Here is a 21,494-nt window from a genome sequence, read left to right as displayed (position 1 = left end):
CGCTAATCATGTGACATTCGTTATTTTTGCAAGTCGTCTACCTAGTGTGGGGGGCAAAACTACTTGGCTTTAGTTTTGCCGGTTATAACTGGCAAAACTGGTTGTTTTGCCAGGGTGGCAGAACTTGGCAAAACTCTAGGTGCTTAGCTAGGTTATGTAGACTATATGTATGAGATGACATCAATATTAATGTTGCCTCGTCCCAGCCGTCACCCTCGCCATTGTAATTAACCACCTCAATCTCATCTAGAACAGTTTGTGGAATTATTCCTTGTTCGACCCGATCCTACTCATCAAAATCGAAAGCATTTCCCACGAGCACTTCAACTTCTGAACTTCTTCAGTCCTTTTCAACTCTTTGAGAGCTGCAAATTCAGCGGCAATGTCGTCAGGCGAGATACTCTCCGGATCAGCGAGAAGGTCACATCTACATCGCGAGGCTCAATCGAGAGCGGAGGCGCCCATGATGGCGGGTGGACTTCCAGCCTCCGTAGGTCTTATGGTGTTGTAGTATCGAAGATTTGCACGAATTTTGCTGAGTGTTTCAAATGTGTCAACTGAGAGATTACACCGCCATGCAGATTGTGTTGTGCCGAGATCAGAGAATGTGCGCTCTTGATGAGTTATCAGTGTCACTGCAATGTTTGCATTTACAGTAGTAACGATGCGAGCTGTTGTTAACTCGTTCCAGGCGCTCGAAATTGTTGATCAGTGATGCGAGGGGGGCGCCCTCCAGCGTGCACCACATCTTACTTTAGGGACGTCGTTTTGCATGTTCTCTTGAATTCAAACTATGTTATCAGAAAGCTAAAATACATCTCGGCGAGTCTTGGAGTTCTACCAAGTTTTGCCACCCCCCTTTTGCATGAGTTCTGCCGAGGACCGGGCACAACCAGTTTTGCCGAACCGGTTGGCAAAACTCGGTAGTTTTGCCAACAACACTACGTCTACCTTAGATGGAGGATGTTCACAAAACCACGTGATACACCTCAACTTCGTGAAAGCTCATATGACTGGCTCTGGTATGGTGCTTGCGTCTGAAGTATTAGGGAAGAGGATTGTGCAGAATCCTGAGAAAGGCTCGAATTAGAAGTCGTCTGAGAGTCTTGCGACGATTGGGAAGGCCCAGATGCTGTCTTTAATGCGGTGCCTTTGGGCAATGGCGAAATATGGAGCGTGCCAGAACGGATGTGTCTTCCTCTGTCATTTTGGGTCACAACGGGAGGGCTGCGATGTTCTATGCGCTCAACGTCCTCACTCTTGGCCGGCGGAGAGAGCGGCCGAGGCCGGCTAGCGGGAGTGTGTTCAGGTTCAGATTCAGGCCACTGGAGATCAGCATCAGCTATGTCCACAACCGTGCCCGCAACGATGGATGCTGGATCCTTGGAGGTAGACAATGCTGCACCTTCTGCTGCATCGTTGTGAACCGTCTCCGGTGCTTGCATCTGGATGCTCTGGGTACTGACGTCCGCTGCATCCTCCCGTATGAGCTGTCGCTCTACTGCATCTTGCGATGAGCTTGATGAGTCAGTGCGAGAATGTTGCAGAGACATATTAGCGTGTGTCTGAGCAATCTCGCTAAGTCTACTGCGTCGCCGATCAAAAGAATCAATTTGAGCTGCAAGATTGGGGTGGAATAAGAGCGTGCTGAGGTCTGGTGATCGCGGAAGAAACGCAATAGATGAGGTGTCAGCCGGTGATGACAGTTGAGCAAAAGATGGGAGATCGGGTGCTCTCGCAGGAGCAGGCAGTGGCGGTGTTTTCTTCTGCGGGGGAAACGAAGTTGATTGACGGGAGGTAGGATGTATTAAAGAGGTTGGACTCAGTATTCCCGATGGAGGTGCTGGCGATGAGGTGAATGGCTGAGAGCCCGACGAGCCTTGATCCGTAGGATATAAATGTAATCCACCTATGTACAGACAAGCAAAATTTGTAAGTTGTTGAAAAAACACGCGAAATACGCGTATCTCAGAGCGGGGCGAATGACATCAGGGAGACGCACCGTTGGGAAGGTGCACTGGCACCGAGCTGCCCGACTCAGTCATGCTTTGAGCTTCCACTGCCTCTTGCTTTCTCATGCGCATAATTTCCTTTTTGCTCATTGGCTGAAGTTCCCAGATATGATCATGTCTGACATGAGAAGCAAGCTCGTCAACGGTTGAGAAGGTGAGTCTACACCAGTCCCAACAACAGAAGAACGTTCGTGGTGGAGAAGGTTGTAGATGAGATGAATCTGATTGAATCATAGTGATTCTAAGTCATGTGAATAGACCGTGCAATGGCTGCAATATGTGCGCACGAGTCCCACACAAACTTGCAGCAAAACGGATTAAGACGTGGAGTTGTTTATCTTTGTTTAATTCAGAAGCTTCCACCTGCCATATTGGTACTACGGACGTAAACGTCTCAAGCAGTGACCTCAAGCTACTCCTGACGTCAACATGCAATCCCATTTTCAAGGTTCTGACATTTTATCTTATCTTGTCCTTCCTCAGGACTATGATCCTCTTCCAAGCGTCGATCCTATCGAGTTTTTGAAAAGACATCTACACGAGCTACCTCCCAACATCATACAGCGGTTCTCACTCGTCACAACGCCCAAACAGCGAACAGCGATTACTGAGATACGTAATCGAAGATTAAAATTTACTGAATCAAGGCCGCGGTCTCTGAGCTTCGCGGTTGCCCGAAATACCTGGCCAACACTGTGGCAGGGCAGAGAGCGAAGGGGACAAGAAGAGGGGAAGGAAGAGCAGGAATGGGCAAAAATGAGTTTCCTAGGTGGTGCAGAACAACAGGTGGGCAACCTGGCCAAGCTACTCGGCGACATGGAGGAGGAACGGGCAGCGGAGAGAATACGAATTATCCGGAGAACGCAGGCGAACGATGATTTTGTCCCGGAAGAGGAAAGTGACAGTGAAGAAGAGGACGAATACGAAGTTCCTGAAATTCAAGAGTTTGAATCGCCAGAAGAGGCTCAGGCTTTGTTTGAAAGACGCATAAGGGAACGGTTCATATATGGTTTGCTTGAAGTGAGTCCTGTCGCTCCGCATGAAAAGCCAACTCGAACAAATTCCTTGTCAGGGAGCAGATTATGATTCAGTTGACTGGGATGAGTGGCTCGATGTAGAGGATGATAGAGATGCAGAAGAGCGGTGGTTTGACGATGATTAACGGACATCAGATATCTTTAGTAGATTCTCGGTATCTTTCCACCGGGATGCTGCTCCAGTAGGACGTAAACTCCGGCAGAGCTCCGGATGCTGCTTGCCCTCATCCATCTCGTCGGCCCACCCTAAAGCACCTAAAGCATGGCTGCCCAGGTTCATCAAACCCCAAGCCTTTCATCCGATATACAGCGAGCACTACAACAGGCCGTCGGCGAAGTCAATAATGCATTCACGCAATCCCAGGACAATCAGTCGAAAAAGAAACGCGCCCGTAACGATTCGACCGGTGAAGTCTCAGTAGACGAGTCTCAAAAGAGGCAGAAGCGAAAGAAAAATACTGACGATGTTAATGCGTTAACTGTGCAAGTCAGTGAGCAAAGTGTCGAGGTGGAGAAGGATAAAAAGAAGAAAACGAAAAAGACCGACAAAGGGAAGGCAAAGGAGGTCGTACAGAACACTGTTGACACTCTCAGTCCTCAGTTGGTGGAAGAAGCACCAGAAACTCATCCAACTAGCTCAGTCGATTTTCTGAATGCTGTTGTTGCTGCTGCATCCGCTACAGCAGACGCGCAGCACCTGGATGTTTCACCGTACCAAGCACATTCCTCTTACCAGGATCATCATATCATGCCAAATCTACAGCATGATCACCCATCACCTCCTTACATGACGTATCCTCCCATGAATTTCCCCTTTCCCTCTCCAGCACATCTGTACGGTCAGTCTTCATCGCATCCTGCAAATATTCTTCCGAACTTGGGGTTCCCCCTCCCCGACGTCCAATTCGCGTCAAATGACGAGATTCTCCGTGCATTGCAAGAGCTTGACATGTCCAAACTTGCCGGGGTATTGAAGACATTGGGTGATGCCGCTGCTGCAGCCAATGTACCTCTCGGTGTTCCCCCAGGGTTTATCCCACCTCTACCTGGTCATTCTAATATACACCCACAACTCTCGCCTCAACCGATGGGACAACCACCTTCTACATCGGGAGCAATCTTGAATACTGCTCCCAAGTCGACGAAGACGACCCACAAACGTGTTTTAGACATGAGCCTTCCAGGGCCCGATCATGGCAATCCAGATCATGCTCACATGTTGGCTAACAAGTGGATGAACGCAACAAAACTGGCCGAGATGGTTAAAACACAAGGCAAGTGACTTCCAGAGGTGATGGATCATCGCTAATTCTATACAATAGGTCTCGTTTACAAGAAGGGAAAATTTTCTGCAATCGAAGAGGAACAACTTCGGGCCGCTATCGAAGCTTTCAAAGTGGTGCGCTATTTATGACGCTTGTCGACGCGAATACTCAACATTGTGGATGACAGGGCCGAGGTCTTACAAATGATCAACTCCAGGACATCATTTTCCAAAAGAACGAGAAAGGCAAAGACAATGCATTCTGGTCGGAAATTAGTGGGTTTCCTTGTGCCGTATGAAGTGTCGGTCTAGTGTTAATATCTCGATTAGCTTCCGCTCTCGCTCTGCGCCCTATCATCGCTGTTTATCACCACGTTCGTAGGGCGTTCCATCCCAAGAAACAGCAAGGCAAATGGATGCCCGAAGAAGATGCAGTGCTTAAACAGTATGTTATTTCCGCCCTCATTCATTAATGTTTCATATACTTGTTGACATTAGAGCCGTTGCGGACCTCGGTCAACAATGGGAAAAAGTCAGTGAGATTGTTGGTCGAATGTCCTCCGATTGCCGTGACCGTTATCGCAATCACATTGCCAATCGCGAAGTCCGGGTGACGGGCGTGTGGACAAAGGAAGAAGAGGAAGAGCTGACGGCAATTGTCACGGAGATGACAATCCAACAGGGGAAGGATTTTGATAACGATGTCTTCTGGGGCAAAGTGAGCGACAGGATGGGGAATAGGCGCGGCAGACAACAGTGTCGAATTAAATGGTCAGCGCTTTTGATATACGACATGTGTAATCTTGACTCTTCTTGCAGGACCGATTCACTAAGCAAAACCGTCAAAAATGAAGGGCAAAAACCACGTTGGAGCGCTCAAGATGCCTATATCTTGGTCCATAAGTACGGCGGTAGTCTGCTGTCGGTTTCTATATGCTTATTTATGTTAACAGGGTCGACTCCATGAACGTCAGGGACGATACTGAGATTGACTGGAAGACGCTCCCCGATTCAGATTGGAATTTATGGAGTGCTCACTCACTCCAACGACGCTGGTTGACGATGAAGAGAGGAATTAAGGGGTACGAAGACATGACCCACCAAGGTTTGTTCTTCAAGGACCACAAGTGATTGTTGATTATTGCTTATCCTACCTGCAGAAATCATGGATATCCTCCGAGTCAAGAAAGCTCACCTTCCTCCCGCTTCAGCAGCACGTAAACGAAAAGTCACCAGCGCGGCAAACATCGATGAGCCGGCGGACCCAGAGTCTGGAGACGCGGGACCAAGTGGTACACAAGAAGGCGTGTCTGATGGCCAGGATAGAGATGCTGATGGGTCAACCGACGATTCGGATGCTTGATTTTATTGCTATAGTTATGAACACCAACATACACTTATTACTACCATAATGCTCCTCAACAAGTTGACTTTGAGCCCAAGTTTTTGACAGAGTTGAGACTTCGCATTGACATCTGATCGGTCAAACAACTCCTAGAAGACCAGCACTTCCTCTCATCCCCCTTCCTCTTGCAGCAGCGAAGCTGATGCACACGCAACTCAGCAGGAAGCCAGCGAACCTTGGAAGCTCGCTCAATACCCCAGCACGGTAAAAATTGATGAACATCTTTACCTGAAAAATGCGACACGAGATATGGATCTTTCCTCGTGGGGTGTGCGCGAGGATGTGAATATGGAGCGCAATACAGCTGGTGTGACTGGGAATCGACTAGATGGATTAGGTGGCGGCGGCTGTAGTGGTGGCTGATTTGACAGTCTCGTCGCCGTAATAGTCGACGAGCTCCGCGAGCTGGTGGAGGTCATTGCACAATCCTGTGGTTATGTCCAAGTCGGGAGACGCCGAAATGTTTCAACTTGATGTGGATTTGTTTACGGAAAGATTGTGGGTTGACCGGGTATGGACAAGTAGACGCCCTGGTGGCCCAAACAATCATCGCACGGCGCGCGATAAAATACTGGAATAGAGGTTTTCATGGCTATGCTAGTGCTCCACTAGCATCCTACTTGTTAGAATCTTCCTTCCGCGTGCACACTTCAAGCTCTTCTATCACCGTCTCACACCCATCATGAACCGCCCACTGGCAGATGTAGAGGATATGAAAAGAATTGTCGATCGACTCCCCAAAACAAAATCAGAACGCCGAATTGTTCGCCACTTGGTTATTCGGGACCCCAATTGCGGGGTAACTGACGAATGGGTTGCCCCAGAGATGAAATCTTGTCGTCAATTGGAGTCGGTAGTGCTCTCTGGGGTGACAGACACGTCTGACAAGACTGTCGTCGATCTCGCACGTGAAAATTCCAATTTACAAGGTCTTGACCTTACTGGGTGCAAGTACGTCACTGACGTGAGCATCATGGAACTGGTCGCGAAAACACCTCCTTTGCAGTGGCTGCAGCTCAGCGGGGTAGTACTCACTGACGCTTCAGTCTCCGCAATCGCCAAGACCTTCCCGAGGCTCGTGGAATTAGAGCTGAATGACCAGCCGCTCATGACGGCTGTGTCTGTTCGCGATATTTGGTCATACTCTAGGAAACTTCGCACTTTGACGTTGGCGCGCTCTCCTCAGTTAACGGACAGTGCGTTGCCTTCGCCGATCAAAACCCTCACTCCTCAGCCATCTGGGGAGAAACCGTTACCCGCTCGTCCTCATACCTGGCTTGATCAGCTTCCACCTCTCATCCTACGTCATACCGCAATCGATCTTCGTGTGCTGGATCTCAGTCACTGCCCGAAGCTGACCGATACGGGAATTGAAGGCATCGTGACACATGCTCCACTGCTCCGGTCACTTGCATTGGCCGGGTGTCCCAACCTTACCGACAAGGCCGTGGAAAGCATATCCAAACTCGGTCTTCACCTTGGCAACCTTACCCTTGCGCATTGCCCACGAATCACTGACAATGGCATCGTGTTCTTGGCACGATCATGTACCGAACTTCGATCTGTTGACTTGGCGTGGTAAGCATTATCGAGCGTCCAATCGTACTGCACTAACGGGGCTATAGTCTGCCGACAGTTAACTGATATGGCTGTATTTGAATTAGCTAGCCTAGAACACATTCACCGCCTTGTTCTTGTTCGCGTGCCAAAGCTGACCGACAATGCTATCTATTTCCTCGCGGACCATACACCTTCATTGGAGCGATTGCACCTTTCATACTGCGATCGCGTCACGCTCAAGTCGTTACATCATCTCGTCCGAACTTGTAAGCGCCTCGTGCACCTTACTGCGACTGGTGTGCCTGGTGCAAGGCGGACCGGCGTCGGGCGGTTTTCTGACCCGCCTCCTGCAGTATGTCCCAAATCACTGGCACTGATGACTTAGATTCTCATTCGCGTGTCAACCCCAGGATCTGGACCCCGATCAGAAGTCCGTTTTTCGTGCGTTTAGTGGTCCGAATGTAACGGCGCTGTGCAAATTTCTCGACAAGGAGAAACTAAGACGCGAACAGGCGGAGGCTCAGAACATTCCATTTGTTGCGCGATCGGATGATAGCATGGATCTGTATTAGCAGAGAACGTTGTGAACTAGCAGTCGATCTTCAAGGCTGCATGATTAGTTAGGAAGGCTGGGAATTGGAGCTGGGTGATTGGTCGGTGTGCTATCATACCTTTTATTCATCGTGTCAACAACTTACCCTCGCATATTTTACGTGTTGTGCTTCTACTAGGCCTCTACACTATTTCGATAATGATAACACAAATTGCATCGCAGCCAACGTAATTCTTCTGGTCTTCTGAATCATAGGGGCCGCCGGTATACATGCTTGGCGGAGATAAGTGGTGGTTCACGACCTTATAAGTCGACTTATTACCCCCACTGCACGTTGTATAGGAAGAGAAGGTTGTCACCCGAAACCAACCCGAAACATTGTCGGATTGGCTGGAGGATAATAGCACAGATTTCCTTACAAATGCCCTGCGAATATGATGCCAATATGCCTGGTCAGTTTTCGTGCCTCAGGCGCTGGTTGTTACTCGTCATCTGACTGTAATTTCATAACTGCGGTCGCTAAGCTTCGCTAGCCGGATATTTCTTCCACCCACGTTTTTAACAGCGTCTCCTTCAATGTTCGGCTCCGGGATGATCGATCATCATCCCAAATTCAAGGAATACAGTGGAATACAGCACCGTTCTCCCAACCCAATGAAAACAAACATACCGGCTTCACGTATCCTCTCGTCGTGTGATTCGGTTGCACAACGACTCTCAACGCCGGGGCGCTCATCACAGCCTCATATCGCTTCATCTGATCATGGTTCATTAATCTGAATCAAAGCGGAACCTCCCCCCCTGAGGTCTATGCGCTCTTTGCATGGGAGTATATGATCCAGATATGATATTTAATTTTCTACTCGGTTGAGTGTAGCGCCATTCAACGTCCACTTCTACTAGTACTGTCTGAGCCTCATCAGCCACGATAACATTTAAAGATACGTGGATGAACACGGTTAGTGCCCTATATATACTATCGCATAGCATCACTGTAAAAGACTACTTGCGATCCTATATTGAGAAAAATCAATGCACGTGGGCGTACGCGTCTGTGGCAAGCAGGGATATCGCGGACCGCAGATAAAGTTTAATCTCCGCCAGATCTTGGAGACCAGAGCCCTCTGACGTACCGGTCTTTTTATACATATACACCCATTGGTATTTGACCTATATCACTTCCAACTTGTTTGGACTAATAATTGCATCATCTGGGCCCTACTTTCGTTCACAACGCCATTAATCGTGTTTCCTTGTTAAAATCGAACAGTCACTAACAGGGCGACGACCGCGACCAAATCGTCGTATAAGCTCGTCACGTTAGCCTCTACAATCGTTGCAATTAATTCAACTGGCCAATTCGCTTTCACTGTCACATTAAATTGGCAACTCAGTCGCTCGCTGCAGGTCATCTCGAACGTACTCAGTTGTGTCTGGCGGGCAAGCCAAGAGGCTCCCCAAGGTTTGTCATCGGTGTTCAACACCCTCTACTGCCTGGAACTTTGTCTTTGGCGTATTTTCTCACATGTTCTTCATGTACCGTCACAGACTCTTTTGACGAATGGAGAATGGCTCTCACGTAGCGCATTTAGCTCCCTCATCTCGCACACGCACGACCTCTCGACGCCCGCGACCACGTACCCCTTCATCACCGACTTCCTTGCTGGATCGCCGGACAGCGCATGGGACTGTTTTCACTTCTGAACTAGCCTTGCCGATAGACCATCTAATGTCTTTCTCAGATGAAGTGTCTTCTATCCGTGACATTTCCTCTACAGCCGGGTCTCGTTCTACTCGGCAGTCACCACAGTTTGCCCGGCGGTTTGTTCCTCTCACACCCATCATCGCATCCCCGTTGACCACACCCGTGGCGAGCATGACGACCAACGTTACCTTCAGCCTGAATTCTGACACAGAGGATGAAAGGGACAGAAAATTTGCGCACAGCGAGTCCGCTGCACACGTAGAGATAACTATTCCAACCCCAACTTGGATGGCCACACCTCCCACACCACCTCCAAAATATACCCACAGATCTTCTGCCTCCGTGTCCTTGCGACCGCATTCGTCTTTCGTGACTGCCTCCGCCTCTTTTCCGGATCCTACGTTTGCCAGCGTATCTAAAGTGTCCTCGGAGCTGACTTTGAAGCGTCGAGCGTCACTTCCTTCAATGTCTGTTTCGAAACCCCTTCCTACCATTCCCCCTGCTGCGCCGCCTTTGTCACTGACACCGACACCGCCACGAGACAACCACTCCAAGCGAGGGACGAGATCGTCCGGAAGTCCGCTACGTGTGAGTATCAGCGAACACAGTGAGGAACGATCACATCGAAGCGGCAAACCAGCATCTCAAGCAGCACTTCGGAAGAAACCATTGTTTCACTTGCCGCAGGATGGTTCAGATAAGGAGGATGACACCAAGCTCAAGAAATTGAATAACTATCATAAGAATCTACCCGAAGGGGAGGAGTCAAGCTCGGAAGCTGCCGATCATCCACTTCAGGCGAAGGATGATCTCATAGGAAGCAAAGACGACGTGAGAAAATGTCATGCACTCTTGGAGTTGCTTTCCACGGAAGTCGGATACCTTTTTGACCTTAAGGTTCTTGTTACAGTAAGTCGATCGGATTGGCCAGTTGTTGGGAGATTCATCGTCGAACGTTCCTTCAGGTGTACCTTAGGCTCCTGCCCAGTCTGACGACTCGTCTACCACATCACCCCTCCTCTAGCCTTGGGATGTCCCATTTCTCCCGTTCCTCGTCTCCTGCCTTCAACCCACCCTCGTCGAACCCCGCTGTCCGCGCACAATCTATTTACCGCCTATCGACCCCCGTACCATTCTCTCCCTGCGAAAACATCCCTCATATTGTCAATGGCCCATCAGGCGTAACGAAGGAAAAGTCTCTGATGCGGCACGTATTCTCTCCCGCTGACCTTGATTTGATAACTCGCAATATGGAGGAAATTCTCAAGTTCCATGAACAACTAGTTTGTGAACTAAGGGCACTCGTTTCCCCTCTCGGCTTTCCGATGATTCTCGATGGGGCTAGTGGGGGCGTGACGATAATGCAGAAGGAGTACACACGCAATTTGGAGACGTTACACTTAGCACTTGATGCGGTTGCCACGAAATTCATTGAACGAGTAGGTGTCATGTGATGCTCTATGTCCCACAGTACTGAGTTTCCTTTAGGCACATGAATTTCATTTGTACCAATCGTTCTGCTCCGGACATCCTGAAGCATTTGACCTTGTCCGAAAAGTCCAACAGGAGTTCCCAGCCGAATGGGAGACATTCGAGCAATTATGTGCTACCATAGCTGCTGAAATGCGCATCGATGGCTCGCTTCACTCTACCACAGACAAAGAAGCCGAAGATGACGATGCCGCAGATGGTACTCTTAGTGAAAACGAGTTGATTGCGAGAAGGCGACGGCATTCGCTTTCATCATTGGACGCGCCCAGTCGTCGTCAGAGTATTTCCCGCGTCAGTTCCAACGCCAACCTCAAGGCATCTGTAACTAGTGCGTCTGAAAGTGGGCACTCAGACCGGGGGCAAATTAGCGTAAAGTCGAAGCTCGCATTCATGGATTACCTCATTAAACCTGTTCAACGCATCTGCCGCTACCCCTTACTCCTTGATCAGCTCCAAGATCATCCACGAAATGCAAGCGGTAGCGGCAGTTCGCGCGAGTCAAGCTCCATGTCTAACGCGGAAGGCGGATCACGTGATCTGGAGGTCAATTTGGTGCGAAGTGCGCTGAATGTCATGCGGGACGTAGCCAGCTCCGTGGATGAAGCACGGCGCCAGCAGGATTTAGCAGTCAAGTCCTCGCTCATTGCCTTACGGATATCGCAAGGACTAGCCCTAGTAACGGCATCTTACACTAGACCTGCATCACACGATCTTTCTTTCGGTTTCCTGTCGTCCCTAGGCCCGTGTCATCTCGCGGGATCATTGGATGTGATCCACTACCACAGCCTCAATGCCAGTAGTAATGGCACAGTTAAAGCCAAGTATCTTGGGGCTTTCTTGTACCCTGGGGGTTACATCATTCTTGCCAAAGTTCATAAGGTAAGGGCGTACGAGCCAAAACACTGGTTTTCGTTAGCGGGGTTTGACCTAGTCGACTCGACAAACGACGAAGGTATGTTGATTTCAACCTATGAACATATAGCATTTAATACCACCTTCACTAGCCCTATTACCGAGTTGGTTTCGCCTTTCTGGGCGAGGTCACATTTTTGAGTTCGCGGCGTCTTGTCGGCGCGAGAAGGATGTTTGGAAGGCTGCAATTCATCATGCCCTCGAACTTCCTGCTACATGGACGAGTGAATCGATATGCAGTTTTAGAGGCGATTCTAAAGGAGGCTTCGTGTTGTCGCTGCTAGATGATGCGCCATACGAAGTGATCAGCCCTTTGCCCACTATTCAGTCTATCCCCGAGCTGGATAATGAAGCAGCATCCAGCAGAGAAGAGAACCACACACACTCTTCCCGTTCCGATCCGCCGAGGTCGGGTCGGGCGCCCTACAAAACCGACCCATCTCAGAAATCTGACTCTGGTCATCAGCTTGGTCCTAGCCGTCGCTTGTCTACCATATCTAATAGGACTTATCTCAGCATGTTTTCAGAGTCAGATACGATTCATCTTGTGCGCGCCACTGCCCCCGCACGTGAGCAGGTCGATCGTGGACTCCTTGACGTGTTCTCGGAGAGCTGTCTCTCCGCTCGCTGCTATGCGCATACCCACGAAGAAGAGCTATTTGAAGCATCAAAGGTGTCGCGGTCGTTTTCGAGGTCAAGCTCAGGATTGACCATGGCTGGTGCTATGAGTGTAGCTGCAAAGAATCGCTTAACCAAGCGGGAGAGTGTGCTTGTTCCCAGGAGAAAGAGTTACATAGATGGTTTTGGCGACATCCCTGCCGTTCCCAGCATCCCACCAACCAAGCTGGCCAAACGCCGCCAACAAACGAAACTCAAGATCGTTGCCGTTTCAAGGGCTGCGTCTCTGGACGACGATGAAGTGAAGCTAGAGGGTGCCCCAGAGTCGCCTTCCCCTATGTCACAGTGTTCCTCTGTGTCCGCTTCTGCTCCAGGGTCACTCGCCTCTAGCCCTGTCTTCCATGGGCAACTGTCCGCACCCACCTCGGTGCTGTCAGGTGCGGCTCCTCGACCAGAGCTTGCAGCCCGAAAGGAAGCCTTTACGCCCAAGCGAAGCCGTTCTATGGTCGAGAACGTCCGAGTCCTCTTCTCGCGTTCTACATCGCCAATACTTCCCGTGTCTTATCAGCCATCTGAATCGAGTAGTGTATCAACTACACCAAGCCTACTCAAGTGGTGGTCGAAAGGCACACTTCGAAGAAGGGTCCGAAGTGCGCCCGATGTCCCACTCGAGGAGCTTCCCTCAGATGCTTCAACCAAGTCTCTCAGTAATCCAATTCCAAGCTTTCACCCATCTTTGGCGTCCGCTGATCGTCCAATGTCTCAACCCGATTTGATGCACTTAAGTCAGTTTCCACAATCTGCCCCTGATTCGTCTGTTGGGGATTTCGGGGTTGGAACGTCAACTCCAGTGCGATTGAGGACGTTGTTTGGGTCTCCCAGTCTCCGCCGCCGCTCGACCACCGCTGCCTCAGTTTCATCATCCCCAGGCCAGGAGGGAGGATTTACTCCGCGCACTGTGCGCATGCGCCGCAATCTTTCGTTTTTATCACGACTCACCCCTATAGCACCGGATCCTGTTATGCAGAATTCATGATCATACAACCGCACCCCCAAGCTACCATTGACTGACTTCAATATTGTATTACTATTCATCGTCGCATATCTTATTTTTTACCAGCATCAATTCATACAATCCCTTTTATTTCATTATTTTCATTGACCCATGTCGTTATGGTCCTCATATACCACAACATACCGTACACATAGGAATACAAGTTTTGACTCTTCAGACTCAGAGTCTCAGAGTGTCGAACTAGTTTTAACTTTTAAAACTTGAACTTTGTCAGACGCGTGCACGTGATCAGACCTAGTCAGTCACGTGTGGACGCGCCGCATTGTTCGCTTAGCGCTAAGTTCGTTTACTTGAGTTTTGTGTCCTTTAATCATCTCTCCATGAATATCTCTCTTAATCTATGGATTTAAACAGCTCTCCTCGTAAGCAGATTCCATTAGCACGTGGGGATGAGACACCTCGTAAACCTTCCGCTCCATCTCTGACCAGACGGGTCTTCTATTGCGGGGTTGTGGTTGAGGGTTGTGATAGTGGCAGAAGGTTGCCCGAAGGTAAGCGGTGCTGATGACTCCTGAAGAGTACAATTTGATTGGTGTAGATGTCCAAGACCTGGTTTTATCTCTAGGAGACCCCTGGTTGAGTCAGAATGATAGCCACATTCTGCCTTCCGCAACAGACACATCGTTCTCAGAACACCACCAGCCCGTGAGTGGTACATGCTAACCTTTGTCTGCAAAGGCGAGACGCTTCGCTTGCTCACACTCAGATGTGGTCTCCTTCATGTCTTAGGACGGTTTGCAGCGTAAACGCGCGCTTACAGATTCGACGGCCCTAACTGACGTGGTTAACGAACTCGTCAATACTGAACGATCCTACGTCAAGAGACTTCGAATATTGAAGAACGACTATGCAGACCCACTTCGACAATTCTCCCGCAACAAGAACACCGCAATATTGCCTTCGTATGAGGCTAAAACATTATTCGGGAATATCGACAACTTTCTCCCAGTTAACGAGGCGTTCCTAGTGGATCTTGAGAAGATGGTTGCACCTGACGGTCCCGAAACAGTTGGGGGTGTCGGTGATGTTGCCCTACGACATTTCAAAGATCTACGAGGGTTTGAGCATTATAGACAGTACTACGTCAAGCGAGAGGAAGCCCAGTCAATATTTGAACGCGAGATGATGAAGAAGTCGTCTGGTTTTGCCGCATATGTTGACGTAAGTCTTGATGCGACCCTCTTGGGGATGTTAACCAGACTACTTGCTTCTAGCGGATCAAGTATTCGAACGCTGATACCAGAAATCGCGTTGGTCTGCGCGAGCTACTCATGGATCCTGTTCAGCGGATTCCGCGATATACGTTACTCTTTCGCACCATGATCAAGTATATGGCATCCGGAGATCCACAGCGCGCCAAATTGATAGAAGCCGATGATATCGCCAGCAAGATTGCTCTTGCGGAAACAGACGAACAAACCAAGCGAGCAGCAATTATGCATTGTCTTAATGCAACGGTGGATGGTTTTCCTCCTGGTTTAATTTCAATTTCACGGCGGTTCATTGATTGTATTGATGTCGATGATATCGTGCAAGATGGCCCAGCATCTGCATCCACCTCTGTCTCTAGCCTTGCTCTCAACGTGCTGCATTGTACTTTGTTTCTTTTCGACGACAAGTTAATGATCGTCAAGCGACCTGGCAATGGCGAGAAAAGTGGACGTTTGCTAGCTGGCTTGGACGACGTTGACAAACTTGCGAAGACCGGCGGTTTGCCACTGCGCATGAAGAAAAGTGGCTTAAGTTGCAAGGGTGTCATTGATTTACCCGACATCGTTGCCGCTGACGTTGGTGGTGCTGGTGAGTTATCATATATTGATTGCCACCTTCAGTTTTAGTCATTCTTTCAGACTTTCATATATATATCGAGAATCCACCTCAAGACCAAAGTGATCGTTGGTCCGGTCGCTCGTTCCGTTGCCTTTCCGTTGTCTTCCCTCCTGCGCCAGCAAACCTCGATCCTACTCGGACTACCAACGAGAAGGACCGGTTCCTCGAGAATTTATGGAATGCTCAGGCGAAATACAGGACTAAATCAGGACAATCGGTTGTCTTGTGCGCTGATGAGCGTGAAGTAGAGTCGAGAGGAGGAAGGGTTACTATGGCTCGCACTTACTTCAATGTATACCAACGAACAGCCTTTTTGCAAGAGCCCAAAAAGGTGTGTTTCACTTTTGTGCGCTGATCATTCTATTTACATTGCCGACGCGTGCAGACCAAGATCGTCATGCATATAGACACGTTGGGGACCGCAGACCCCATTCCATTTGGAATCAACGGACCGCCATATGTGGTGGTCAGAATACAACCTATGGCGGGGGAGATTTCACGATATACAGTTACCTCCAGCGATCCGTCTGATGAATCGGAGGAAGACATCGTTCAGACCGCAAGGATACCAGGTCGTATCGTCCAAACAAGTCCGTGCCCAAGCCTTGCTTTTCTTTTGTGATGATTGAGAATTGTATAGTCCATCAATACGGCCTGTTCAAGTTCAAAACTAGCAATGACTCCCGTCCTGCCACCCCAACCGCGAGCTCAAGGTCTCGGGCACATATATTTAGCCTGGACGCGATCTCAAGAAATCTATTCAACGCCATACCAGGTTCTTCTAAGGGCGATTTCTTCGGTGGTTCCATAAGTAGTCATCGCCGGTCGAAGTCATCTACCAGCCGCTCGTCTGTCTACACCCAAACAACAACAACGACAGGCGACGGAAGTTTGACCAAGTTCTCTCGTCGATCCAATTCGACGGCTACTGCTCCAACTTCTCTGGCAGACGATGACTCTCTCTATGCCAGCAAATCTTCGAGTTCGCGCAAAAAATTGGTCAAAAGAAGTCGTTCACCGGGCACTAGTCGTTCCTCTCCATTGTCCCGGCAGACGTCTCCGTCACGAAACAGTTCCAGAACATCATTCTACAGCGATGGAGAGGAAGAGTTACCGGTACGCCAGGATCCATCTGACCAAGATTTATCACTGCGTCTAGAACTCGCACGACGCAACAGCCAGAATCAGCACGGAAAGCAGGCCGCGAAGTCTTCGTCGGATAGACCACCGGGAGAAACCATCTATGAAGGTAGGGCAAAGTGTAGTATTCAATTTCGCTGGCCTCATCGATACACTGTAGATGATCCACCTCGACCTTTACGTCCCACGTCCCGAGCCTCTACAGCAGCAAGTCAGCGATCAACAACTCCCCGGCCTACGTCAACATCTCCAGGCAGAGGGACACGGCGACCTCATTCTCGATTTGGTCCTCGTAGCATCTCCCCATTGCCACCGAAGAGTCCGACAAGTACTCCACCTGATCTTCCATCCATGGACGATGAGCTTGCCTTGGAAGCCCGCATTGCCTTGGACGCCCACATAGACTCTTTCCAAGACGATTCATCTTTCATTGAGGATGATGCTCCGTCTCCATTACCACGCAGTAGACGTCAGCCATTCGTTGTGACTGGTAACATGGATTCCACGCCGAGACAGCCCAATTCAACCACAGGCAGCGTGGAGCCACTCTCAATCAAAAAGAAACCATCAACCAGGTCTAGTACATATACTCCAAGCCGTAAATCATACACGAGAATCTCCCCGCTGTCCAAAAGCACGGCGAGGATCGTGTCTCCGCGCAAAGTTTCACCTCAAATTCGAATCGCACGTGTAGGCCACGCATCTCATTCTCCCCAAGTTGACCATGCAGACGAACTGTTGCGAATCTCCCTATCTACCAAAGATGATGTACGTAAACAATTCCGTCAACTTGTCAATGACTTCATTGACAACATACAGATTGAGTCATCACATCGTGTCATTAAACGGATGAAATTGGACCTACAAGAAATTCGAGCTAATGATGAAATGGCGAGTCTCGACGAATCACGGAGGTGCTCTTCTCCTGAAAAGTCACTTGCTCGTACCCCGCAGCGGACCATTCCCCAGCCCATTGTGCGTGAATTTATTGTTATTCACAAATTCAACGTTGCGACTGATATTTGTGAACTTAGACCAAGGAAGCACAGCAACGACTAGACGAGATGAGACAATTAATCAGCAAACGCCAGCAGGAGGGTACCCCTCGCAATCGACCACGAAGTTTTGTGACGGAACTATCTACGCCTGGACCACCTGCAATTCTGGGTACATCGAATATCAGCCTATTGAGCGAGCCCGTTGCTGATGCTGACAAGCTCTTGGCTTCTGCCTTGTCAAGCCATGAGACATTGCACCAGAGCCTTACGCAAGTGGTGTCTGATTTCAAGGAGGTACGAAAAGACGACATTTCTTGAAGTCATGACTCACTTTTTCCACATAGAAACTATCTGACTTGGAAAAAGCTCGAGTGGAACTTCAGAACACGAAACGTCAATGCGAACTTGTAAAGAGTCTTCTTGCAGATGCTACAGCAGAGAAGGAGATCATGTACGAGGTCGGTATCACGCATTATAATCAATTGCTAGGAGCTCATCGATATCCCAGGCGTTCAACGAAGAGCTGGACGCTATGTATAACGATGCACACCTCCCGGATGACGAAGCGTGGACCAACATGACTGCTGATCTTCGTGAGTCGAAGGAATCGCAGAATGCACTGAGAAAGGAGAACTCGCAAGTGTCATATTCCTCGTTTCAGTGATCCTCCATTGAATTTTGTTTCCAACAGGCAACTGAAAAGGAAGCTAGCTGAGGTCGAATCTGAAAAGGAAGAGTGCGTATTTATTTCACTTCGGAACACTCGACATAAACCAATTGCTTCAATTTCAGATGGGGTGCATTGCTGCGGGCACATGGGCTTATTCCTTAGCTCTGGGACTATCTTATTTATCTTTTGCCATTTGCTTGTATATTGTTATCATCTCTGCACGCTCACATGTAATTCTGATCATCTCATATCCAGCAAACGTACAATCTGAAAATGTGTGCCAATCCGATGAATTTGACGAATCGTCACTCATTGCATGAACCACCAGGATGTCACAGTTGTCTGTTAGAGAGACGTTAGCTCAAAAATATTAACGCGATCCAAAATCATTCTAGTAGTCGAAGCCGCATTCTTGCTGTCAACAGTTCAAAACCAACCAACGCATGACAGGCTTATAATTTCTACTATTGCAACTCCTAACAAGTCCCTGTCGATTAGTGGTTAAATCGCCACGTTGTGGAACTCACAATACCGTGGCGCCGCAGGTTCAATTCCTGCCAGGGACATATTTTTCCAAAAAAAATTGAATCGACGTTAACCCTGACTCCAGTCAAGAGAACATTAACATTAACCAACCACTGCAAAATGATTTTGTGTTGCCTGTTAAAACATATCGACCATGACGGGACGACGAGGACTTTCATCGCTCAACCTGACGTTCCTCGGTACCGCTTCTGCGCAACCATCTTTAACCCGAAATCACTCTGCACTTGCTCTCCGATTGAATAGCGATGTCTGGTTGTTCGACTGTGGCGAGGCCACGCAGCACCAAGTCCAAAGGTCCAAAGTGAAGATGGGTAAGATTGAAAAGATCTTTATCACACATACCCATGGTCCGTGGTTCAACATTGCTTTTCCAATCGACTAACTTCCACTGACTAATAGGGGATCATATCTTTGGTTTACTGCCTCTCTTGGCAAGCATGCTGAACGGTGCTGGAGGAACAGCTGATGGAGTAGAGGATCCCCGTATACACATGGCCCAGAACTCATCGAATGTCTGTACATTTACTGTATTAATTCTGTTGTTACTGATTGCTTTCATCAGCCCATCGAAATTTACGGGCCCTTTGGAACCAGGGCATATGTCCGCAATGGCCTCAAGTATACACATACCCTCCTGGGCGCGCCTTATGTCGTTCACGAATTGCGGTTACCTTCTGACCCACCAGATGGAGACCATATCTCTCTTGCCCTTCATGCGTCCGAATCTCCAAACGGCCGTAACATTCCGCAAACAAACGGCGTTTGGTCAAACGTGTATCACGACACCGTTGTTTCAGTTTCTGCGGCTCCCATCCTACACTCCGTACCGTGCATTGGTTACGTTATAACAGAGGCACCTGTACCCGGAAAAATGGACCCTGCGAAGTACATATCACATCTCAAGCGTACCAATACGCCGATGTCCGTTATGAGCCGTCTTCAACAGGGAGAGAGTATGGAACTCTCGGATGGCACAATGTTACAAGGCCCTCTCAGGAGGCCCGGACGCAAGCTCGTCATTCTTGGAGATACATATGACCCATCGCCAATAGCGGAATTGGCTTCATCTACGGACTTGCTGATACACGAAGCAACAAATGCCCATTTGCCAGCCTTGGACCCACATACCAAAGCTGAAGACACATTTGAAAGCATTGAGGCACGCACAAAATCCAGAGGGCACTCTACTCCCCAGATGGCTGGTGCTTTTGCGGCACGAATCGGAGCGAGGCAATTGGTGCTTAACCATTTCTCGGCCAGATATCCAGGGAACGACGATGTCGAGCCAACGGCGAAGACGATCATGGAGGGCATTGCACGTTTGGCTGAAGAGCATTATAGCGGAAAAATTACATGTGCGAGGGATTTTATGAGTTTTGACGTGGATGTACTACTACAAGAACACGCATGAAATAAGTAGCAATGCGCATTCAATCATCCGGTGGGTCAGACAACGCGCTGCTGGCATCGCTTGCTTCTCCTTCCTCCAATTCTTCTCGGGCTTTTTTCGCCTTCACTTTTGGATCCTCTGCAACCTCTCCCATCTCTATATCGTCATCTTCTTCTGGAGGTCGTAGTGACGAGGGTGTATGCGAACTGGGTGCGAATTCATTGGCAGCGGGATTGAGTTTCAATGAGAGTGGTGTGCCAATGGACTGGTCATCCTCCCCGTCTTCCTTCTCTTCAGCCACCTCGCCCGTTTCCTTCTCATCTTCATCCAATCCTCCATCCACTATTTGTGAGCTATCACGCATGTTAGGCAGATTGTCATCGGCTTCTGTGCCGTCTGGAGCTGGCGTAGCAGCCGGTGTCCCTAAACTTGATGTGGCAGATTCTTTGTCTTTGCCCATAAGGCGAAGAGAGCTCAAGTCCATGATGATACTGTCTAAAGCAGTTTTCTGGCCCCTTATGATTCGGTCCTGAGTTTCGTGTTCCGCATTAATAGCAGCCATGTCATTTTCAAGCGACCGTATTGCCCTAAACCCTAATGAGAAAGATACGAGAGTAGTTTGACATGACCCACTGCTCAAGTTCCTCGCGACTTGGAAGAGTGTTGATCTTCTCGGCAATTGTGTCGTACTCGACCTTTCGTTTGCGTTCCGTGTGTGCATATTCCAGTGCGACTTTCAGCTCCTCAATTTGACTACGTAGAGCATCATGTTCCTTCTCTGCGCATTCATTCCTCAGGCGTCCACTTCTATGCAAAGCTTAATGCACTCACCAATCTTCTCCCGCTCCCGTTGATATTCCTCCACTTGCCTCCGCTCAGCTTCGCATACCATCATACTCTTTTTAAGAGCTAGTTCAAAGGACGATAGCTCGATTAAGCACGCTTCCCGTGCATCCTCGACTGTTCCAGAAGAACTAGGTGACACGAGGGGATGATGTACTAAGGAGGCATAGTTGTGAAACTTCTTGACCACCCGCCGAAGCGGTCGTTCGTCGTTCGTGATACGCGTGTATATGATGGCATCTGTTAAAAGCGCGTTGCTTGTTCATTAACATAGAGATCCAGCTTTGAGTATGATTAATCCATGCCTTCTTCTTCAGCAGTTAATGGTGGAATTGGTTGTGATAACTCTGGCACAGGATGTGAATTTGATTCTGGGACTGCCATGAACGTTGAACCGTAATACTCTAACACACGAGAGTCGGGGAGTGAGATCTGAGACTTATAT

The 21,494-nt window shown here is 49.1% G+C and overlaps 10 protein-coding genes and 1 non-coding gene across 11 annotated transcripts; 8 read left to right on the top strand and 3 right to left on the bottom strand.

Moving 5' to 3' along the window:
- Positions 1-766: 766 nt before the first annotated feature.
- On the bottom strand, positions 767-2,339 carry DFJ58DRAFT_96062 (uncharacterized protein). The gene is made up of 2 exons (XM_041395647.1): positions 2,003-2,339; positions 767-1,909 (listed from the first exon to the last, which is right to left on the bottom strand). The coding sequence occupies exons 1-2, from the start codon at positions 2,244-2,246 to the stop codon at positions 990-992; spliced, it is 1,164 nt and encodes a 387-aa protein (XP_041238937.1). The 5' UTR covers positions 2,247-2,339; the 3' UTR covers positions 767-989.
- Positions 2,340-2,375: 36 nt separating this feature from the next.
- DFJ58DRAFT_96021 (uncharacterized protein) lies at positions 2,376-3,255 on the top strand. Its single transcript, XM_041395646.1, has 2 exons — positions 2,376-3,032; positions 3,085-3,255. Exons 1-2 carry the CDS (start codon positions 2,442-2,444, stop codon positions 3,172-3,174), a joined length of 681 nt encoding a protein of 226 aa, XP_041238936.1. The 5' UTR covers positions 2,376-2,441; the 3' UTR covers positions 3,175-3,255.
- A 575-nt stretch (positions 3,256-3,830) lies between these two features.
- On the top strand, positions 3,831-4,019 carry DFJ58DRAFT_627143 (uncharacterized protein; the record flags this gene model as incomplete). The annotated part of the gene is made up of 1 exon (XM_041381131.1): positions 3,831-4,019. A coding segment is annotated over one exon (189 nt), but the record flags the coding sequence as incomplete, so codon positions are not given.
- Positions 4,020-4,064: 45 nt separating this feature from the next.
- DFJ58DRAFT_811230 (uncharacterized protein) lies at positions 4,065-5,717 on the top strand. The gene is made up of 8 exons (XM_041391471.1): positions 4,065-4,323; positions 4,372-4,448; positions 4,502-4,589; positions 4,644-4,758; positions 4,812-5,084; positions 5,133-5,216; positions 5,267-5,418; positions 5,474-5,717. Exons 1-8 carry the CDS (start codon positions 4,137-4,139, stop codon positions 5,674-5,676), a joined length of 1,179 nt encoding a protein of 392 aa, XP_041238934.1. The 5' UTR covers positions 4,065-4,136; the 3' UTR covers positions 5,677-5,717.
- Positions 5,718-6,224, bottom strand: DFJ58DRAFT_708590 (uncharacterized protein). The gene is made up of 2 exons (XM_041383791.1): positions 5,947-6,224; positions 5,718-5,893 (listed from the first exon to the last, which is right to left on the bottom strand). The coding sequence occupies exons 1-2, from the start codon at positions 6,135-6,137 to the stop codon at positions 5,797-5,799; spliced, it is 288 nt and encodes a 95-aa protein (XP_041238933.1). The 5' UTR covers positions 6,138-6,224; the 3' UTR covers positions 5,718-5,796.
- Positions 6,225-6,400: 176 nt separating this feature from the next.
- DFJ58DRAFT_667376 (RNI-like protein) lies at positions 6,401-7,850 on the top strand (the record flags this gene model as incomplete). Its single annotated transcript, XM_041382617.1, has 3 exons — positions 6,401-7,282; positions 7,355-7,630; positions 7,689-7,850. 3 exons carry the CDS (start codon positions 6,401-6,403, stop codon positions 7,848-7,850), a joined length of 1,320 nt encoding a protein of 439 aa, XP_041238932.1.
- Positions 7,851-8,990: 1,140 nt separating this feature from the next.
- Positions 8,991-13,794, top strand: DFJ58DRAFT_811222 (uncharacterized protein). The gene is made up of 5 exons (XM_041391470.1): positions 8,991-9,293; positions 9,380-10,445; positions 10,502-10,975; positions 11,025-11,979; positions 12,032-13,794. The coding sequence occupies exons 2-5, from the start codon at positions 9,393-9,395 to the stop codon at positions 13,591-13,593; spliced, it is 4,044 nt and encodes a 1,347-aa protein (XP_041238931.1). The 5' UTR covers positions 8,991-9,293; positions 9,380-9,392; the 3' UTR covers positions 13,594-13,794.
- A 122-nt stretch (positions 13,795-13,916) lies between these two features.
- Positions 13,917-18,560, top strand: DFJ58DRAFT_811218 (uncharacterized protein). The gene is made up of 14 exons (XM_041391469.1): positions 13,917-14,123; positions 14,171-14,277; positions 14,362-14,793; positions 14,847-15,432; positions 15,483-15,793; positions 15,848-16,052; positions 16,103-16,711; positions 16,763-17,370; positions 17,422-17,577; positions 17,637-17,894; positions 17,945-18,058; positions 18,109-18,236; positions 18,292-18,336; positions 18,393-18,560. Exons 1-14 carry the CDS (start codon positions 13,973-13,975, stop codon positions 18,430-18,432), a joined length of 3,750 nt encoding a protein of 1,249 aa, XP_041238930.1. The 5' UTR covers positions 13,917-13,972; the 3' UTR covers positions 18,433-18,560.
- Positions 18,561-18,753: 193 nt separating this feature from the next.
- On the top strand, positions 18,754-18,836 carry DFJ58DRAFT_t130. Its single transcript has one exon. It is a non-coding gene; the product is annotated as a tRNA-His (tRNA).
- A 97-nt stretch (positions 18,837-18,933) lies between these two features.
- DFJ58DRAFT_95928 (Metallo-hydrolase oxidoreductase) lies at positions 18,934-20,237 on the top strand. Its single transcript, XM_041395645.1, has 3 exons — positions 18,934-19,163; positions 19,216-19,328; positions 19,379-20,237. The coding sequence occupies exons 1-3, from the start codon at positions 18,950-18,952 to the stop codon at positions 20,225-20,227; spliced, it is 1,176 nt and encodes a 391-aa protein (XP_041238929.1). The 5' UTR covers positions 18,934-18,949; the 3' UTR covers positions 20,228-20,237.
- A 9-nt stretch (positions 20,238-20,246) lies between these two features.
- DFJ58DRAFT_718441 (Tho complex subunit 7-domain-containing protein) lies at positions 20,247-21,433 on the bottom strand (the record flags this gene model as incomplete). The annotated part of the gene is made up of 4 exons (XM_041384474.1): positions 20,247-20,793; positions 20,840-20,984; positions 21,038-21,306; positions 21,396-21,433. 4 exons carry the CDS (start codon positions 21,431-21,433, stop codon positions 20,247-20,249), a joined length of 999 nt encoding a protein of 332 aa, XP_041238928.1.
- Positions 21,434-21,494: the final 61 nt, after the last annotated feature.

The sequence above is a fragment of the Suillus subalutaceus genome (assembly GCF_016647625.1).
Source record: "Suillus subalutaceus strain FC151 chromosome Unknown DFJ58scaffold_138, whole genome shotgun sequence".
NCBI classification, from domain to species: domain Eukaryota; kingdom Fungi; phylum Basidiomycota; class Agaricomycetes; order Boletales; family Suillaceae; genus Suillus; species Suillus subalutaceus.
This window is presented reverse-complemented; position numbering and strand designations above follow the sequence as displayed.

Excerpts from the sequence above, each read along its gene's own strand:
- DFJ58DRAFT_811222 (XM_041391470.1), top strand. The coding sequence starts at position 9,393 with ATGGAGAATGGCTCTCACGTAGCGCATTTAGCTCCCTCATCTCGCACA. Across the intron at positions 10,446-10,501 it reads ACCTTAAGGTTCTTGTTACA|GTGTACCTTAGGCTCCTGCC; the intron begins GTAAGTCGATCG and ends ACGTTCCTTCAG. Across the intron at positions 10,976-11,024 it reads CCACGAAATTCATTGAACGA|GCACATGAATTTCATTTGTA; the intron begins GTAGGTGTCATG and ends AGTTTCCTTTAG.
- DFJ58DRAFT_811218 (XM_041391469.1), top strand. The coding sequence starts at position 13,973 with ATGGATTTAAACAGCTCTCCTCGTAAGCAGATTCCATTAGCACGTGGG. Across the intron at positions 14,278-14,361 it reads TCTCAGAACACCACCAGCCC|GACGGTTTGCAGCGTAAACG; the intron begins GTGAGTGGTACA and ends TTCATGTCTTAG. Across the intron at positions 15,794-15,847 it reads TTTTGCAAGAGCCCAAAAAG|ACCAAGATCGTCATGCATAT; the intron begins GTGTGTTTCACT and ends CGACGCGTGCAG.
- DFJ58DRAFT_96021 (XM_041395646.1), top strand. The coding sequence starts at position 2,442 with ATGCAATCCCATTTTCAAGGTTCTGACATTTTATCTTATCTTGTCCTT. Across the intron at positions 3,033-3,084 it reads TCATATATGGTTTGCTTGAA|GGAGCAGATTATGATTCAGT; the intron begins GTGAGTCCTGTC and ends ATTCCTTGTCAG.
- DFJ58DRAFT_708590 (XM_041383791.1), bottom strand. The coding sequence starts at position 6,137 with ATGACCTCCACCAGCTCGCGGAGCTCGTCGACTATTACGGCGACGAGA. Across the intron at positions 5,894-5,946 it reads TCTCGTGTCGCATTTTTCAG|GTTCGCTGGCTTCCTGCTGA; the intron begins GTAAAGATGTTC and ends CGAGCTTCCAAG.
- DFJ58DRAFT_96062 (XM_041395647.1), bottom strand. The coding sequence starts at position 2,246 with ATGATTCAATCAGATTCATCTCATCTACAACCTTCTCCACCACGAACG. Across the intron at positions 1,910-2,002 it reads GCCAGTGCACCTTCCCAACG|GTGGATTACATTTATATCCT; the intron begins GTGCGTCTCCCT and ends GTCTGTACATAG.
- DFJ58DRAFT_811230 (XM_041391471.1), top strand. The coding sequence starts at position 4,137 with ATGGGACAACCACCTTCTACATCGGGAGCAATCTTGAATACTGCTCCC. Across the intron at positions 5,217-5,266 it reads GCCTATATCTTGGTCCATAA|GGTCGACTCCATGAACGTCA; the intron begins GTACGGCGGTAG and ends TTATGTTAACAG. Across the intron at positions 5,419-5,473 it reads CGAAGACATGACCCACCAAG|AAATCATGGATATCCTCCGA; the intron begins GTTTGTTCTTCA and ends TCCTACCTGCAG.
- DFJ58DRAFT_95928 (XM_041395645.1), top strand. The coding sequence starts at position 18,950 with ATGACGGGACGACGAGGACTTTCATCGCTCAACCTGACGTTCCTCGGT. Across the intron at positions 19,164-19,215 it reads CTTTATCACACATACCCATG|GGGATCATATCTTTGGTTTA; the intron begins GTCCGTGGTTCA and ends ACTGACTAATAG. Across the intron at positions 19,329-19,378 it reads TGGCCCAGAACTCATCGAAT|CCCATCGAAATTTACGGGCC; the intron begins GTCTGTACATTT and ends TGCTTTCATCAG.